This window comes from Crocodylus siamensis, chromosome 3 (assembly GCF_052110815.1).
Source record: "Crocodylus siamensis isolate JL-2025a chromosome 3, ASM5211081v1, whole genome shotgun sequence".
NCBI classification, from domain to species: Eukaryota; Metazoa; Chordata; order Crocodylia; family Crocodylidae; genus Crocodylus; species Crocodylus siamensis.
The window spans coordinates 189,858,363-189,878,465 of NC_143397.1; the positions used below are offsets into that span (position 1 = coordinate 189,858,363).

The 20,103-nt window shown below is 43.8% G+C and overlaps 1 protein-coding gene across 3 annotated transcripts in view; it reads right to left on the reverse strand.

Annotated features, from left to right (window-relative positions):
• The window catches only part of LOC149869246 (DGAT1/2-independent enzyme synthesizing storage lipids-like), a 34,430-nt gene extending 16,569 nt beyond the window's left edge, over nucleotides 1-17,861 (reverse strand). The window contains exons 1-5 of one of the 3 annotated variants that reach the window (XM_090039971.1): nucleotides 17,669-17,860; nucleotides 8,729-8,775; nucleotides 8,311-8,641; nucleotides 4,982-5,146; nucleotides 1,731-1,924 (exon numbers count right to left, since the gene is read on the reverse strand). In XM_090039971.1, coding sequence (XP_089896097.1) covers nucleotides 1,731-1,924; nucleotides 4,982-5,146; nucleotides 8,311-8,641; nucleotides 8,729-8,737 — 699 coding nt within the window. In that variant the 5' untranslated portion in view covers nucleotides 8,738-8,775; nucleotides 17,669-17,860. Of the gene's footprint in view, nucleotides 1-1,730; nucleotides 1,925-4,981; nucleotides 5,147-8,310; nucleotides 8,642-8,728; nucleotides 8,776-17,668 lie in introns of all 3 variants that reach the window. The other 2 variants (XM_090039973.1, XM_090039972.1) reach the window with 2 other exon arrangements.
• Between the last annotated feature and the right edge of the window lie 2,242 nt (nucleotides 17,862-20,103).

The window sequence follows — 20,103 nt, forward strand, 5'->3', positions numbered from 1 at the left end:
TCAGCATCGCAGATTTGCAGTCTGGACATGGCCTTTGTGTAAGCTTATGGAAGTGATGTGTAGCAAGAAGTTAGATACATAGACCCAAGTTACAGATGATGCATTATGTGCTCACATTATAGACTATCACAGGATATGCAAGAAGGAAACATTTAAGATTTTACATTTACTGTATTGTTAATATTTTTTTACTTGAACATTTAAATACATTACCGTAATGTAGTTTAATTTTTAAGATTTAGAAGATGGCTCAGCTTGCTTTGGAACAGCAAACTGACTTAAAAAAAGCCTGCAGATCAAGAAGGTGCTTAACTGATGAGGGCTGGGGTGGAAATCTCTTCTTATGTATAAGCACATATACTGCTCAGCCTCAACCTTCATCTGTTAGTTTTGAAATCCAGTCACTCCTAAATCCATACAGCCCAAAAAGAGATGGACTGCTACATACAAGCTTATCAGCTAGAGAGCTAGACCGTCTCCGGCTTGTTTTAGGAGTATAAAACATGAGGTAGTTTTGAGGACTTCGTTTAACAACTCTGCTGCAAGACACTGATCCTTTTCTCACTTTTGCTAGGAAGATCCAATTGGTTCTTTTCAAATTGCTCCCTCACCTTGCTGACATTAAGTTGACAACATACCCTTCTGTCCATAAAACACTGACTTTGAGGAGCACAGAAGTACCAAATAAGCCACCCCACTGAACAGGCTTCACCCACTTCCTGGGAAAAAGCCTAGTCTGTCCTGGTCCAATGAAATAATATATCAAAATGCTATACGAATGTAGGGTGAAAAGACACTGCCCCCAAGGAATAATTTAAACAGTTACAATTTGGACAAACATTTATCTAGCACTGTGTTGATCCTACAAATAATTATAATCAGCCTGATAACACTTGATGGATGACCCCACATCAATAAACTGCGTATTTTTCTACTTCAAAAAAATGTTTTAATTTTGGGGTACAGTTTTGCTGTAATTATTCTTACACTTTGCATAAATTGTGCTTCTGAATAATCTGAATGTTTGTAAAGGAACAGAATTTTTTTTCAAGTGTGTATATACACACACACAAAACATGGGAAAATAAATCTAATAATAAAATACATTCATAATCTATAATATCACAGGGATAAATACTGGGTTGGGAGGCATTTACTTCTTTATTACATTTCTGTACTGTAAGCATTTTAGTTGTGTTCCTCTCTCAGCTCCTCAAGCAGTTCCTCTACCTCTGCAGTGTTAGAGCAGTGCTAACATGATTAAAGCTATATTGGCAAAGCTGCAGTGTGCGTGTGTTCGTGCATGCATGCAAAACAACACTAACCGCCAAGATGCATTTTGCATGTGTGGTTATGTCTACACTACTGGCTTCTGTCTGTACAGCTGTCAATCAGAAATGGCACCTTTATCCTGTTCCTGATGTAGCTAGATTGCAGAAGTTGGTAGTGTGCTTGTACTCCCAATCTAAGTTGGCTGCACACCTCATTTACATATTGGTCTACAAATATCAGTTTGACAGTTATACTCTGCATCCCTCTGATCAAAAGCCAAGCAAGGGAAAGACAGAAAATGTTACATTTTAGTTATAAATAGCTGAGGGAAAAGTATATTTTACAATCCTTTTATAACCTTGTAAATAGCACCATTTTGCTCAGCACAGGTCTCTCAAAGAAAGTCATAACATTTTACATTCCTTGCTTCTGTTTTGTGATCCTCCATGAACACTCACCGCTTTTGCATCAATAGCCACCTGAGCAAAGCCTCTACGATTACCCCACATGAGAACATATGTTTCATCACTGAAGAGGGCTTCTCGAACTCCACCTGGTGAGATGGCCACCAAATTACCATTCTTCAGGACTTTAACACATCTTTCCTGTGGTCCATGCATAACACCAAAAACTTCAAGTAACAGTTTGAAACCTGTAATGTACATAATAATAAAACACTATTGATTGCATAGTCCTGAAACAAAACATAATAGCCAGAGTTTTCAAAACTGACTAGTGATTCTGGATACTTATGGATCCTAAAGCAGGGGGTTTCAACCTTTGTGTGTCAGTGGACCCCAGGCAGCTAGACATGGAGAGGCAGCAGCTGCCACACGCAACTTTCCCCAACTCCCTGCATCTGGCCGGGCAGGTAATGCCTACATGGGATGGTGCATGGTGGCACTCTGTTCCTGCCCACCCACACCTCCTAGGGCTTTCTCATGTATCCCCAGTTACAGTACCCCTGGCCTAAAGGAACCTGATTTTCAGAAGCAGCTAAACAACTTTAATTTCATGGGTTTCCCCTCCACAATTGGCTCGCTATATTACACCAAATCAAGTCAGGTGCTACTTCACAATAACTATTAACAAATTTGACATTCTTCCTCCCCCTCTCCCCACCCCAACTTTACACAACAACTTGCCAATGTTGTAATATCTTGGAACAGGTTTTACAGCTCCAATGAAGAGATACAGCAGCAGCAGCACATCCTCCTTCACATCCAAGTGTGACAGGATTATGGCTAAATCCACTCACTAGATACAGTTTTTTCTTTAGCATATGTAAAAAGTAGTCAATATGGACAAAGGGAAAAACTGAACTAAAAAATGGCTCTCTCAGTTCCAAACCTCTTGGGAAATAGGATCTATCAACTTTACTTCTGTAGTAATTTATCACAAGGGGGAAAAAAACACCCAAGACAAAAGCACCAAACTCTGGTCAACCTAATGTAGCTTTACTTAAAATTCAGTCTGGCAGCTGAAATATTTTAAAATTGAAAAGACAACACTTTTGGCTCACATCATTATTGAATTTCAAATAATTTAAGCACACCTGTCTATCCAAAAAAAAAACCACACCACCATGAACTACAGTATTTACTTGCATATCACATGCATCTTTTCCCCCAAACAAATGTACAACAAACAAACAAAAAAACCAGACTTACAAAATTGGGGCATGTCTTAAATGGAGAAGTTAATTTTATGTGCTGGAGTAGAAGAATAGATGGCAGCTGAACCGCCAAAACCTGCTGCCAATTTGGCGGTGGTTTTTAAAGTGGTAAAACTAGCTTTTGCTGACACTGCAGAGTGTACTATGCTTCTGCAATCAGGACCAAGCTAGGACCCTTGAAAAAAAATTTTCTTCATAATATTCTCCCAAAACAAGGTGCATGTCTTTGCATCCCGTGTGCCTCAATACCATATTTACCTTTTTTTTTTTTAAATCTGTAGTTATTAATAGTAAATAGAGGCAGGCTTTCTGGAAATACAAAGGCAAGGTTCTGTGACATTTCCTAATGTGACTCAAAGTCTCCAAAGATACAGTCAAAATGCAAAGGTGTATTGGTATGGCTCAGTTCTCTCAAGGACTTTATTAAACCAAATGGATTTAAGTGCAGTAAACTTTAACTTTGCTTAGAATTAACAAATACTGCATGTTGTAGCAAGAAAGTCATTGGGATAAATGAGCAGTATAAGACAGAACTATCCTCAGAATATAAAACTTGGCCGATTTAAGGTTGCTTTATCTTAACAGCATAACTCAACTGTTATGGAAGTTTCTATGCCCCTCCTCAAAAAAAACAAAAAAGCCTGAGTTCTTTGGATTTAGGATGTTATCCCTCCAGATTAATGGTTTACACAGTATTTGTAATCTGTGTTGGACCTGAAGAGGTTTGATCTTGTTAAACAGGAAATTACAGAATGTTATTTTTTCATGTACTATACAACTCCCTATAAGACAGATGTCTTGTTTTTTTCCTTTACTCTGCCCACCCAAAAAAAATTCTTTTAGGAGCTATGGCTGCTTGGAGCAGGGCACAACTGTGCACTCACCTTCTCTTTCCTGCTCAGGCAAAAGCTACAGTTTTAACCCTATCACCACCGAATTGGCTGCGTTTGCCTGAACAGAAAAGGGCAAGTCATGAAAATAAGGCTTGGTCCCTGCTCCAATTCAGCTGTGAAAAGTTTAGAACTGTAGCTGCTCACTAAGACAGGGCCCCACTTCCCTCCACAGATTGGGGAGGGGGTGAACGAGGATAAAGAGAAAAGAAGCAGGAACCATTTTCTAGAGTTTTCATACTTTTTCATACTATTTCAAGCAAAAGAAAAATCAGCTCACACACCCACAACATACAACACAATTTCAGAGGGCTAATTCTGGGGCTAAAAGTGTGTGTGGTATGTGAGTAAATGCAGTATTTAAATAGGTCATGTTGAATACATCCAAAAAATAGGAAGCAAAAAGATGTCGCATACAGACATTTTTTCTTTACTCCAGAACAAGGCAAAAAATATTAGCTCTTCTGGCCCATTTGCTGGCATTCAGATAAATGTTACATTCCTCATCTGTTTTTCAAAGCCAGCTACTTGCCTAGATGAGATTCCCGTATTAATCTCCTTTTAATGTAAGTACCATATTTACTTATATTTATCCACAAAGAACCTCACCTCAATTACTATGCCATTCTACCCACTTGTAAATGTATTCTTGGATTGAGGCCCAGATGCTCTGCATACATTTGGTCATGAAGAGAACTCAAACATTGTTGTCTCCAGTAACTTGAAGGGCATAATCTCTGCAACACATGTCACATATCCACAGCCACCCAAGTTAGTCACCTCAACCACTCTCAGATGGAGAAAACACATAGGAGCTGCTGGTTTTAATTAAAATCAAGATACAGCTACTTAATCTTTTGCTCTCCTGTTTTGCTTTTAGACAGGATGAGGCAGATGAGATAGGACTGCCACCAGCCACTTCTGTCCACTGGATCCTTTGAAAAGCAACAAACCATTACAGCTTGACACTAGGTAGGTTCACAAACACACGAGAGAGAACCCATTCAAAAAAGCCAGGACTTTTGATAGACCTGGTGACAATATTTGAGCTAATGTAGTTTGGTGATATTATAGAATGATTGTAAAGATACTTGTTTGGTGACAATTAAAAGCTATATATTCACTACTTGTGAAATGAAGTTACCTGGTATTTTAAAGACGAAGTGATCGGCTACCGAATAGCAGCTTCTATTCTTCACTAGAAGAAGTTTAGCTACAAAGTAGAAATAGTCTACAGGAGTCGCTCCATGATAATAAATAAGAAGCCCACGTCCTTCTGGGATTTTTTCTAAACCATGAACTTCATAACCTGTCAGGAGTTTAAGGTATAATAGCATCACTGTTTAAATAACTTAAACCCTCCTCTTCATGAGGGAGATTAGCAATTTACAAATAAACTGAGTAACAAGAGTTGGCAATAGTTCAATAGTTGGCAACTTTGGAGAAGCCAAAGACTGAGTTCAAAGCAATTAACTGTTTGCTCTGAATCAGATTTCTCACTGGAAGAACAAGAAAGCATTTCGCTTAGTGGAAAGCTTATAATAGTAGCAAAAAAGCAACCTCCCTATCTTCAGCCACTGTATCATTTTATCTTGCATTTCCTTTCTTCAATGATGTATACTTAAACTGAAGCATAATGAAGAAATGAATATAAGAGACAGACAAAACAGATGAGAAAAGTGAATGTGGTGGTTAGATCACACCTTGAAGTAAGGAGGTTGAATTACCAAGACCAACTATTTGATGTCAACAGGGATCTAGAAAGCTAATTTGATACCACCAACTTCAACTTCAGTTTCATTCTTTAAAAAAGGTTACAAAAAGTCTATCTGTCCTTAAGGAAAGAGTTTTTAGGGAGATTATCACTCCCTGCCACAAATATATACTAAAACCTTAACTTTAAGACAAATACTTTATTGAAATATGTTCCAGCACAACAGCACATACATCTTGCCTCTATTATTGATCAACATCATCTGATGTTTTTGTTTGCTGTTTTGCATTAAATGCATATAGTACACAACTATAACTTTATACTCTCCTTTTATTTTTCCAATTGCTGCTTCTGTTATTCCTAACAATATATCTTTCATGCTGTCTTTCAGTGTACCTATACTTCTGCCTCCTCTCTTTACCCAAATTGTAGGGAACTGCAACACATCACAGCAAAATAATGAAAATCGGAGGGGGGGGTTGCCCTACTGATCTTGTCCATTTGAAGATGAATTCTCAAAGATAAAATAGTAATAAGGACACCAACTGAAGACAACACTTTTGTTGTTTCAGAAACTTTTCTACTGTCCTAAGAACCATACATAAGTTTAAGATACAAAATATCATACACCAATAATTTATTACTTTCATGATACCTCTCAGATAAAAATGGAAACATAACAGGAAAATGCTCTATTATGTAACTGAAAAGAAGGTGCAATACAGTTGCACTCTGAAATAACAAAAGTACATCTGCAGAAAGAGAGGAAACCAGAATTAATTTTTAAATTCTTCAGTTTTTTTAATCGTATGTTTTATTTTTTGTTAGGAGGATGCTTTTTTAAAAAAATATATAAAATAGTTTTAATTGAAGATATGTTAAAGCTCAAAGATATCATCATGGAATAAGAATTATAACTTCTAAGTATATACTATTTGAGACAATATATTCATGTAACATTTTTAGAAGTTTTATAAAAAGGTCACAATAGGCCATGGACTATATTAGGGGCCCAATCTTATGGGGTTCCCAGAAGCTCCTCTATAGATTAGTAAAGATTAAAGAAAACCACTCTACCCAATGGGACTAGAAGATCCCATTAAGTATCTCTGTGATGCTTAGTTTCAGTTTTCAAACTGGATTTGTGTCCAGAGATCATAGGCAGACGAAGTTCTTTGGGTAGATGTGATGTCTTTTATTAGACCAACTAAATAGTTGGAAAAATTGTTCTTTGCAAACTTTGGGGCACAAGCTCCCTTCTTTAGGCATACACAAACTCCCTTCTTTAGGAGAGTTTGTTGCATCCAGAGATAACATCCCCGTTAACAGCAGTATATGGAGATGAGCGATAAGAGACCTGATTACCCACCTACCAGCCCTATTGTCTCAGAGTTGTGTGTACACAGTCAAGCCCTTACCCTTCTCTAAAACTGCATAGTTTCAAGAAGTTAAATGAATGAAGGCTATCAAAACAACAAGAATGCAATTTCTGCATAAAATAATGATTAAATCAAAGCTTCCATTTAAATCATTATTTTAATCAAGTTGATTTAAATCAAATCCACCCTGGAAAGATTAGCAAGGAAGAGTTATAGAAAACCAAGACAGAAGATGACGGTCTGGATAAGAATCTTATCTATATGGAGAGAAGTCAGAACCTGGTGTGTTACTAGGAACAAGTTGAAAAGATGAAATAAGCAAATCTGCAAATCCATTTTCTTAATATGAATCAATACGCATTTCTTTACTTGAAATGTACCCTTTCTGAACTCTGAGACTAATTTTATTAAAACTCATCAGATCAAAATCAATACCAAAGTTATTCCCTTGACTTTGTAAGTTTTGTGATACAAGCACTATACCTTTTTGTTATCAGTGCCTTAGAAATTCACTTTTCTTTGACTGGTGAATGGCAGAGAAAAAACAACAATGACTTTTGATCTTTATGTAAATTGTTCCTTAAACTTTCTTATCTTTGGTTGAATCTAGACAGTGGTAAAAACAAGGCTTAGAAATATACAACATTTTCATAGAAATAAAGGCTAGATTGTTTCCTCAGATCATCTTTCTAGAAGACGTACTTGTAAAGATAGATTAGAGCCCTTAAAATATTTTGACAGTTGTCTGTTATACTAGAAGAATGTTAGAACTGAGGGAGAAAAAGTGAGGCTCTGAAGTAAGGTCTACAACATGACAAGTTAAGGTAGGAAAGGGAATTGAAGGGAAAGGACTGGACTTGGATGCTGCTTTTAATATTTTTTTTGATGTGCAGTCTGGAAAACCACATAACTAGTTTGGCCTAATTAATTAACTTCAAGGGAAACAACATCTAATTCTCAGTAACAAATGGGAAAAAACTGTAATGAGCATTTTATTTTGGTCTAAAACACTGAAATATCTGATAATAAAAATCAATGTCAGTTGGAGCTGGAATGTTCAGCATCCTTGAAAAAAACCAGACCAATGTGGAAAATTAATTTTTAAAATTTCATTAAGATGTCTGGTTCTGAAGCGAGGGCAATCTGGAATCTCCCACTCTGTTGCACCTGATGGAAGAAGATTAATTTGAAAAAGATAGAAGTGACATGTTTTAGGTGCAAAATAAAAAGGGATAGTAGTGTAAGTACATACACAGAGTGGCATGGAATTGGCAAGGAAAGAGAGAAAGTGGAGAACGCTGAAAGCTGAACATGGTATCATGTTAAGTTACTAGTGACAAAGGTTTCAGTACTTCCCACAGAAAGCTCTATCTTGCTTACCATGCCATATCCTTGCATGTCCATACCATATAACTGCTAGCATTTTCTTTGCACCATCCCAAAAGTCATTGGAATAAGCCTCCTTTAACTCTTTCTTCCTCTTATAAATATAAAGAAAAATAATAGAGAAGTAGAGGAAGAGGAGAATAATTCCAGGAAGTAGAAAAACTATTATGAGTGGTGTAAACAGCCATAAAAGATAGGCCACATAATTCAGATAGTCCTCAATGTACTCCACACCAGTCCATTCTTCCAATACGTAAGCCAGGCAGGTTAAGTAGGACATAGGGATCTGCCCTGCAGTACAGGATTCATTTCCACTTATCATCTCCTGTTTAAAAGAGAGAAAAACAAAATAAGTTATTGTATCCTTAGGGCATGACAGCTTCATAATCTACAATAGAAAAAGAAAAAGTACCTTTACCATCTTGCCAAGTAAGAGAAAAATTTGATTTCATCTTCCACCTGTGCTTGTAGAAAGCAAAACAGAAATGGTTTCAAGAACTAATAAAAGTTTATCTGAAATAATTTCCTTTTCTTTATTAAGCTTTATGAAGAGTTCCTAAACTATTGCAACCCCCTAGTCTGGAGTGAGACTGCCAGAGTAGCAAGGGATGTTGTCCACTTGAATCACTTGACACAGGATACTTTAAAAAAAAATTACAGAACATAGTACAGTATGTTAATTTTTAAGTTCCTTTAAGAAAAATCTAGTGGAAACAACAAGAAACACTCTGGCCTAAGTTTCTATAAATGAACACCACCTCACAAAAAAACATTTGGACATTTTTCTAAAAATTTCATAGTAAACCAATGCCCCAATCATATGAACTATTACCAAATGCTTAAATTTTGAGCAGGAGGTGTCCACTCACCACCATCACAGCAATATAACAGTAAGAGACAGGAGGTATCCAAGCTGGGTAGGTCACAAGCCATGTCAGTACATTTAGGTCTATCTGGAAACCTAAAGAGAGCCAAATACAAGTCACACAGCACTATTTGTGAGACATACCACCAAATGAGTAAACCTCCTTTTCTGTTTTAGCTTTAGGTTCCATTAATCAAGGTGATTTGTGATATAGCACACTGATTAGCCTACCTCACATTTACAGAAAAAGATGAACCATGGAACCAGTGTTCATGTTTCAAGGATTTGCAGGGGGGTAGGTAGTAGATCTTAACCTCATAACCAGAAATGATGGGCAAAAGACAACTGTCGAGAAATCATGCAGTAACTCAAGTCTGCCATCCTGGACAGCAAATGGCAAACCCTACATTCAATTGTTCCCCGTCCCCTCCCATACCACCATTATTTTAGTTCTACCTCGATGAAGGTACAGTCAATTAGCAATGATCTACATCATCCCATTACTTATCAAGGCTTGGTTATGGCACTTGTTGATCCTAGTAAAGGTCAGCAGTTAGGCACAACGTGGAGACAAAAGGGATCCTTTCCGCAAACTAAGGACATTGAAGCAGTGCCTCCACACAAATCTTCTCCGTAAAAATACTCCATAAGAAGTATGGAGAAGTTCTGGAGAATGGAAAAGTGGAACACCACAGAAGCTTTCATGAAAGTACCCTTGAGCAAAAGCATTTACCCAAAGCTATCCTCTAGGATGTTTCCAAAAAAATAGGAAAACTTATGCACTCTCTCAGGGTTCTTCAGCCAGTATAAAGACAACTGAATGCAAAGCAAACACACACACTGCTGGTAGGAAAGAGCGAAGGATAATTTTCTTCTCACTGAGCAAGATTAAAACTCCATTTGTAATGCACTAAGCATCTACAAAAATATGTAGAATAGCAAGTGCAACGTTTTAGGGCATGTGTGCACGACACTTTAAAATGGGTTAAATGCTTTTGCACTGCTTTAATGGTGCTGGTGTTTGTGTGCAGTGGTGTATTGCGCATTAATTCCAGCTGCAGACTGAAGCAGCACCAGGCTCTGTGCGGCTCAAGGGCTCTGCAGGCAGCCTGGGAAGGCAAGCTCCACCAAAGAAAAAAAAAGAAGTCATGAGCCTAACCCCCCACAATCCAAGCCTGCCTGCCTGAGCTGTGCGTGAACCTAGTTCTTACCTCCGCAGCTAGTGTCCCCTGGGACTCCCCAAGTTGGGTGCTGCCGGGGAGGGAGGGGGGAACCACCATTGCCGCGGAGGGAAGTACCAGCTCCCCTCTCTCCCCACCCCCCCGCAGCTCAGGGACCACTCCGCCCACCAGCAGCTTGCCCTCCTCTCCTGCAAAGAAGCAGGTAGGACACGGGGTTTACACAACATAGGGGTTTACTTCACCAAGTTGAAGCAGTGTTTTTAAAAACCCACCACTTCAATTTAGGGTGAAGCAAACCCCCGTTTCATCTACACATGCTCTTAAACAGGTAAAAGCACAGCTATTTCACAAGACTCATCACCATCCACAACTAAGAAGTCTAGTTCATCAGAAAGATGGCACATCTCAAAAAGCAGCAATTTAGACTCCAGCACTGAAGAACAGTTTTGCTAGAGGTGCACCAAAACACTGGTCTGATATCAGATCAGCACTTATATAAAAAACATTGACTATATCGGAAATCAGCCTGATGTGGCAGGTAATTTGGCCAATAAACGTCCATGCATGCACGCAGTCACAGCTCAGCAAATCACATAGGCGGCAAGGAGCATAGCCTAGCAGCTTGGAGAGCTGAGCCCAGCTGGTAAGTCTGTTGTGGTAGAAGGGGATGGGGGAAGGAAGCGTCATGGGGGGGGTGGTCAAATCAAGGCCCTTTGCAGTGAGGGAGTGGGGCTGGTGCTGGGGCACACACTGCCCAGCCAGTGGGGTAGGGTGCAGGACAGAATCATAGCTCATCCAGGAGGCACAGGGAGGGGTGGTGACTCCTGCCACTACGTGCACCCCAGGAGGGCACTGGGGTGTGTCCCTGGATCTTTGTGGGGCATAGGTGGGGTGGGTTGCAGCTGCAGGATGGAGCTGTGCTGGGCTCTTCCCTGCGCATGAGTGGTTGGGCCTGTGCTGTGCTGGGAGCAGGGGCTATGACAAATGTTGGGGTTGCTGCAGCCCTGTCCCTTAGCCCCCTTTCAGTGCCACCACCCAGTCCAAGCACAGTCTGACCTAGCTCCTACCAGGAAGAGCCCTGGGCAGCACCTGCCCCAGCCCTACACCCTCCCTCCCAGCAAGGGTCTTAATCTGCCCCTCCCCCACCAGGCCCCTTCCCTCTCCCCTTCCACCACAACAGACTTACCAGCTGAATGCAGCTCTTCAATGTGCAGGGGTACATATTGGAAGTCGGACAGGTATCAGCCGATATGCCTCCTTATGGTTATACGTATCAGCCCCCAAAATCTCTATCTGTGCACACCTAATTTTTGCCAATAGAATCATGGTTGCAGTTACAGATAGATCATCATCTTAGCAGAAGGGAATGGGAAGCTCCGAAATGGGGGACAGAGTTCCTGAACTTATCCTTGGACTTCTCTAATGGTCTTCCCTAAATCATCTTTTGTATCAGGCTAGGTTGTGGTGGCATGAAAAGGTTTTGTTTTATGTAAAACAAGATATTGCAAGGGAGAAGAGAGCTTAACTCTATGTGGACTTTGAATTTGTACACACACAGACAATTTGTGGCTATAAGAAAGAAGAGCTTAATTCTGAGTGGACTTTAAACAAACATACATACATACATGTTTAAAGTCTACTTAGAATTAAGCTCTTCTTTCTTATAGCCACATAAATTGTGTGTGTATGCACACACATTCAAAGTCCACACAGGGTTAAGTTCTTTTCCCTTTAACACACACACACACTATATATATATATGTCCACTGAGAATTAAACTCTACTTTCCTTTAAAATACCTCTCTTTCAAATGCTCAGAACTTTTTGAAAACAAATTCCTCATGAGCTTAGATAAAAATCCTGTTTCCACAAGTCAGCCTTGCAAAATTGTATTTGTACTTATACATAAAATGATGTGTAACCTCTGTAATGCAATTACTTGTTTCATGAGTGCTACTTACAAAACACTGGCTTACATCCAGTTAGGCTTTTAGATTCCAAAAAAGACATTCCTCTCCCTTCTACTGCCTTTCCTCATCTTCACTACCAAACCACAGAAGTGGTAGACTTCTATCACCCAACTCTAAACCCCAGAAGGCCGTTCTCCATTGTCCAAGGGAATATCAAGATCTTTTGCAACTTTAATCAGGTATTCCCACAAAACTAAAGTCTTGCTTTCTGCTCTAAGAAGTCTTGGTCTGTCCTGACCACCACCAGCAGAAAGTGGCACTCTCTGGGCTTTGAACCTGAGACAACTTCACATCCAGCTCCTAAGTGCATCAGACATTGCAATCTAATCAGAGGCAATAATGGTGAGGCTGCAAAAGAGTTTGTCTTCAATATTAGAAATAACATCTGGAGACATTTAAAACTGACCGAAGCACTGAAAGTGCTTTCATACTATTAAAAATGTAGTCATTTTGCAGTCAGGCTGCTGCATAATGGGTGTTTTGAAGGCAACACATTCTCTTTATTTTCAGTCTCCTAGGCAGAACATGTTTCAGTACTGGAGCCATGAGATGCTACTTGCACTACTCAGAGTATGCCCTTGTACTAAAAGAGAGAGAGAAAAGCATGTCCTTTTCCAATTCAAAGCTTGTCTGATTGATGTTCCCATTGGGGGATCTAAGAACAACAGTCAAAGTTCAACACAGGTAGACAGTAGGGGTGTGCAAAGCAGGCCCTATTCGATTCGGATTCAGCCGGAATCAGAGATAGTGATTCCATTTGTTGATTCGGATCGCTATCCCCCAATTCAATTCAGCCAAATCTGAATCTGAAGAGTCGACGCCGATTCGGAGAATCAGTGATTCGGACATAGACACAGCTTTAAAAGTTTTTTCTATATATCACAAGTTGTGCCTGCTACCTCAAGGTCGCTGCGATGCTGAGGTGCATGGAGCATTCCACAGGAGTGTGGGGAGGGCCCCTCCATGTGCTCAGCAGAGAACCTGGACATGGACTGGAAGTACTTTCGGTCCACTTCCGGGTCTGCCAGGGAGTGCACACGCACTGGGTGTCCCCCCCCACACCTCCCCGGCTCAGTGAGTGGCCACAGGGAGACCCCGGGTGTCCTCCCAGACACCGGAGGCACCAGTCATCCCCCTGCTTGCTCCCCAGAGGACATGGAAGTGAACCAGAAGTGCTTCTGGTCCACTTCCGGGTCCTGCTGCCAAGTGTGCTGGGGAGCCCCACGCACTGCAGTGGGACACTCCATACACCCCAGCATCACAGCAATCGCAAGCCCCTGGTACCTAGAAATATGTAGAAAAAAATATTTAAGGTTGCCTCTGTGTCCAAATCGATTTGGAGGGTTTCTATTCGATTCGGAGACAAAAAAGGGCCCCCTAATTCGATTTGGCCTCAGAGATTCAGCCACCAAATTGAGCCAATCTCCACTGAATCGAATCGGGGACTGAAACTTCGCACAGCCCTAGTAAACAGTACACTTGGTGAATCTGTTGACAAATGTGTTCGTGCCTTTGAAGTGCTTTCAGCTTTCATGCATACAACTGTGCATGCCATGCACACTTAACTTAAAACAGGTTGTCTTTTAAGATTTCAGCAGTTTCCTAGTGTAACGACTGGACAATGCCCACATTGCACCATGAAGATATACACAGGGTATGCCTACATTGGGGGATGCTGCCCACCCATCAGCAAATGCATCCCAAATGCAGAAATGCAGTAGTGAAGTCTCTATTTGGAGAGCACTCCCCCTACCTCTTCTACTAGGGACAATTCTTGAGAGCAGCTCTCCCGCTTTTCTAGGTTTAGCACAGGGAGATAAAAGCAAGCACATGGGATGTGCTTCACAGCATACATCCCAAGTGAATGCCAAGGTCAAAACATAAATATATGGGAGCTTTCTGTCTGTGAAGCAATGCTGTATTGCTTATTGGCAGCCTTCCTTAATCAGGTTACTTTAAACCTGGTGATATGACTGAACCCCTGAAAACATCCTTCCTAAGGGAGGAAGAGAAAGATGTTCTTCACAAACACCCTGGATGTTTCCAGTAACAGTAAGGTCAAAGAGTTGAACATATTGCTTCCTACTCTTAGGAGATGCAGCATTTTGAGGTCAACTGCAGCCGACTTTTTAAAATGAAACTGTCAGGCCGTGAGGGAGGGGAAAGAAATAAATAAAGCAAGCAAGCAAAAAATCACAATCCACCATCAGTGCAACTTGTGCTGCCTATAGCCTGGTGTGAAGACAAGTGGAAACTGGTCTAAAATGCTAATGAATGGGAACAGGAAGCTGGAGTCCATTTCAGCTGTTAAAGGAACGTGGGAAAATGTAATTCAGCTCTGTTCAAAGTAGTCAAATGCATAATACACATTCATTAAAGACAAGATATCAAGATATCTTTAGGCAGCAATTAAAGAAAAGGCCAAGGCACGGTGCCTATATTAATAAGCATATGTTAAATATAGGATGGATCTAATCATACCTATGACCAGAAAAAACATGGGTGATTTATGTGAACAATAAGTAGAACAAAAAGACCTACTCTCGTAATTCTGCTCCACCTTTGATGCCAGTCAGCTTCCACACAAGAAAAGCTCAACATTGAAATCATGAGTATCAGTGCACTATTAAGTACAATGTTGAGTTTTGCGTGGCAATTTCTGGACCACACAGGAGCACAATATTCTGCTGGGGTATGTACTACTGCAGGGGTGGGCAAAATACAGCCCGCAGGGCCCCTAAAATTTCGGAAAATTAATATTTCTCGCCCTTGGTTCCTGTTGAAAATGACAGGAACCAAGAGCAGTAGGACCCAAGGGAAGCCCAGCGTGTTCCAAAAACAGCAGGGCCCGCCCAGCCCTGCCCCCCACCCAGAAGGTCCAGCTGGGGTTTCTGAACTGGGAGAACATGGCTGCCCCAGCTTGGGAAGCTGAGGTAAGTGGCAAGGGGAGGACCCCAGGCAATGAAGGAGCGCGGGGGGGGCAGGGAAACGGCTCCTCCCCACCCATGCCTGGTGCCCCACACTGCAGCTGCTTGCAGCCCATGTGGGGCTGCCTGTGCCTGCTCCGGACAGCCCCATGTGGGCTGTGAGCACCTGCAGCATGGGGCACCAGGCATGGGGCAGGGCCGCTTCCCCCCCACCCCACGCTCAGATTTTCCCTGGGCTCCTTCCCTGCGTGGAGAAAAGCGGTTACTTGCTCACCCCGTGGCCAGCTCCCTGCGTTGCAGGCACTTGCAGCCCGCACAAGGCTGTCTGGAGCAGGCACAGGCAGCCCCAGGCAGGCTGCAGCGTGGGGCGGGGCTGCTTCCTCCCCCCCCCTCCCCTCCGCACTCAGCACCACCTTGTAACCCATCCCCACTGCCAGGCTGGTAGTGGGACCAGGTTACAAGCTGGTGCTGAATGTGGGGAAAAGTATCCCCTTGCCCACCCCATGGCCAGCGCCCCATGCTGCAGCCGCTCACGCAGCCTGCCTGGGGCTGCCTGTGCCTGCTCTGGACAACCCCGCGCGGGCTGCAAGTGCCTGCAATGCGGGGAGCCAACCATGGGGCAGGTGAGGGGCCACTTTTCCCTACGCTCAGCATGAGCTTCTTCCCTGCTGGCAAGCAGGGGATCGGGGCTGTGTGCTGCCCCCCGCCTGTACCACGGGGTTCGGGGGTACTGGGTGTGAGCAGGCAGGAAGGCAGTGGGAGCACAAGTCCCACACCTTTGTTCCAGGGCCAGTGCCAGTGGGGCCCAGAGCAGGGTGGCAGGTGTGCAGGGTCCCAGCTAGCAGGGGCTCTATGGAGCTGGGCCAGCTCCCCACTCCCTGCTGGTGCAGCCCAGCCCAGCTCCACGGGCCCCTGCCAGTCTGCGCCCTGCTTTGGGCCCCACCGGTGCTGGCCCTGGGACATTGGTCCCAAGACACTGGGATGTTGGTCCCAAGATGGTGCCCAGGGGACGGGGCACCTGTCATGGGGTGGGGCACCTGTCAAGGGGCGGGGCTACCTGCCAAAGGCCCTCAACAGCCTGCCAAAACTGGGTAAGTGGCCCTCTGCTCAAAATAATTGCCCGCCCCTGTACTACTGTAAGTCGGGTGGTTCTGAGTGAGCACTTTGAAGTCAGCACCCCATGCCGTGCGACTTAAACATCTCAAAGCAGCTACCTGTGCAGAGACTTTATTGCTCAACACTATACTTAACCATGTGCAGAGACTCATAACCAGCAGCACAACAGATGCACTTCCTGTATTCTCAGGTCTCAGACCAAGTGATACATAAAAAAACCAAAACAAACCCTAACTTCATTACTGGCAATAGAGGCAAAAGATGATAAAAATCACCTGTGCCATCAACTGTTAACTGAAGACCTGAACAGATGGAGGCTTAAGAAGTTTAAGTCATAAACCATTTATACATGAAGCCCACACGCTCCTGGAAGAGACTGGTGATGCTGAACGAAACCTCTGGGCAGCCAAAGAGTGGGTCGACCACTATTAAAGATCAGACCTATTCCTATAGAGATTTGGAGTTAGACAGTTCTCAGTGGTGGCAGATGACAGAACAAGGAGCAATGGTCTCAAGTTGCAGCAAGGGAAGTTCAGGTTATACTATTAGGAAAAATTTACTCACTAGGAGGGTAGTAAAGCACTGGAACAGGTTACCCAGAGTGGTGGTGGAAGCTCCATCCTTGGAGGCTTCTATGACCCAGCTAGACAACACTTTGGCAGGAATGAAGTAGTTGGGGCTAGTCCTGCCTTGAGCAGGGGGTTGAACTAGATGACCTCCTGAGGTCCTGTCCAGCTCTCATTATCTGATGTCTATGATTTACACCAACACCAAACAAGTCCCCCATTGAGCACAACCCTGACAGAGAAGCCGAGGTCAAGCTGTACAGGCTGAGATCTGGATACAGACACTTCAAACAACACTTTGCAAAATGAACATTTGGGGAGTGAGTGCAGTGCCCAGCAAACAGTACAGTGTTTCAGCCAAGGCTGCGATCCTCCGGGCGGGCGAAGCTGCACACAGCGGCTCTGTCGGGGGCTGGGAAGCCGACACGAGAGGGAGGGACACTTTCATCTACCCGGCCGAGGCTGCAGGTCCGAGCGGCCTCGCAGCGCATCTCGGAGGCTCCACAACGCGGGTGATGACCCCCTGAAGGGAGAGAGGGAGGAGGCTCCGTGGACTCCTCCAGCTGCGGAGCCGGGGCAGCGATGAGGCAAACCTTCCCGCCTCAGACAACGCTGCCCTACACTCCCTCGCGGGGGGCGGCCAGCGCCTCAGGTCTTGCAGCGCGGGAAGGGGATGCAGCAAGGAGCCGGGGAGGACTGCCCCCCGGGACCGCGAGCGTCTCCTCACCTGGCTGCGGCGGCTCCGGCTCCAGCGCCGCTTCCCGCCCCCCGAGCGCGGAGTTTTCTCCTCCACCTGCCGCCCGAGCGGGGGCGGGGAGGCGGCGCCGCCGGAACTGCCTAGTCTCTAGGACCGCAGGAAACCGTCCCCCCGCTCGGGCCCTACTGGCTGCAAAGCCGCGCGAGAGCAGCTTCCGGCGGAAGAAACCCGCCCCCACCGGGCCGGATCGTCTCTGGGCGGGGCCAAGGCGAGCGGTGTGGGGGTGGGGAGGCTCCCGCGGTGCTGAGTGGCTCCTCGGGAGGGGTGTGGGCGGGGCCTCGGGCGGGTCTTCATGAGTCTCAAGTCAGCCGCGGGGGTGTGCCCCGCTCCCAGCACAACGCAGCGTCAGCGTCACCAATGGGGGGCAGTGCTGCTCCTCCAGCCCCAAACTAAAAGCCGCGCGGCCGCTGCCTGTGTCAGTCGCACCAGCTGTTGCCATGGAAATAGCGATGATTGTTAAGACTCACAGACTCGAAGGGAGTGGGGGCAGGTTTGACTGGAGACTGGGAATCAGGCACGGCTCAGCATTGCCCCCTCTCCAGTCCTGGCTACTGGAGCCCTGTCTTGGTTCCCCCCTCAGCTGCGAAATGCAAGAGCATTCAGATTTTATGCCGCGGGTTTGACCTGTTTAGTTAAGGGTTGCCTAGTAGAGGAGTTCAGTTCCAGCTTTTGCTAAAGCAATGCAATAACATTACCTCATCATAACAGAATCCATATATGGCACTAATGTTACAGTTTCTGCTAGTTTCATGGAGAAGTGGCCAGAGAGGGACCTCCAGAGGTCATCTAGTTCAAGCCCACTGCCAGAGGCAGGATCATCCCTATCCAAACCATCCTACACAACTCCATGGCCTTCTCTTTTGGCAAAGCTACATATTCAACACAAGACCTGACACCCTAACCCACCACACATAAAGTAGGGAGGCCACAGCAGCCAGCATCCTGCTTCTGTAAAGCATTGTTAATATATGCTCATATCCCAGGGAAAGGTCCACACCCTGTGCTAGAGGAAAGTAACCCCTCCCCCCCCCCACAGGCCTTACCAATCTGACTGTGGGGTTAAATTCCTCTGACTCCAAATGGATGTTTGTTCTGATCCTGAGCAGAGGAGCAAGACTCTCTAGTAAGGAACCTCTGGCTTTATGTCTCAGCAGAAGCACTGGCACACCCATGTCAAAATCCTGTCTTGGCTACAACCAACACCCAATGCCTCCGAGAAAGGCTTCAAAACATGCTGACGTAGCAAAAAAGTGGAGGGGAGGAGCAACTACCAAAACCCAGAAACATGGGAAGTACCTATAGTAGAACATACACATATCATGTCTATATCATCCCTGACCAGCTCATTCCACAGCCTTATTTCTATTTCTTTTTTTTAGCAGTTAATTTTTTATTATTTAATGTAATCTTAATTTGTAAGAAATGGGCACAATCATTTTTAAACTTGTATTCCATCAAGAAGTCTATTAGAGGTTCTTTAACTTTAGAGCAGTCATAGTTTGTGCCTTCCTCTAGCACAGGGTGTGGCCCTCTCCTTGGGATCTGAGCATACAAATCATAGCTTGTGCTACTAACATCTATTCCCTACAAAGATGCTCTCTTTTGTGAGAACATGTTCGACCTGTTGACCAACTTTATCATACTGAGTAATATTTTCTTGGGGTTCTTGTTCATTGAGAATGAGCTGAGTGGCTTAAGACACCGTCTTTGAATAAAGCAATACATTTTTCTCTTAGCTAATTTTTCCATTTAATTTTCTTATTAATTCTAATGTTCTCTTCTAATATAAACCACTGAATAATCCTCCAGCATCCCACAGTGCTTTGCTCGCATCCTCCACCCCCACCTCCCTCAAGGGAGACAATGTAGAGCACATCCCCTTCACAATAGCACATTGTGCTGCAGGGAGACACAGGCTGACTGATTAGTTTGGGTCAGCCAGTCAGTGCTGCCCTGTGCACTGCTGCCATCTGTCCCCAGACATGGAGTCTGCAGGGCATGCTAAGATGTATGCAGAGGGCCTTCTGGTTGTGCAGCATCAGCACTGCAAGCTCTTTGCCCTTTAGGGGCTCAGTAATCAAATGTCTGTTCATGCATCTTGTGGTAAATTTTTCTAGCAGGAGAAAAAACCTGGGAGAATTCTTCCAGATTATTTGAATGTGTCCAGTATGGGTGCGTCCAGTATGGGTGGACGTGGACTAATGATCACCTTTACTGTGGCAAGGGCTCTCAGTTATAAACTTATTGTCCAGACTTAGGAATTCCTTCCCTAAAATACACTGGATCTTAGCATGAACCTGTGTTATTGAAAGGACCAGCTACTGCACAATAAAGTAAAGAACACTTCAAATGAAGGTTACATAAATCAGCAGTAGGCACAAACAAACCATATCAAATAAAAATAA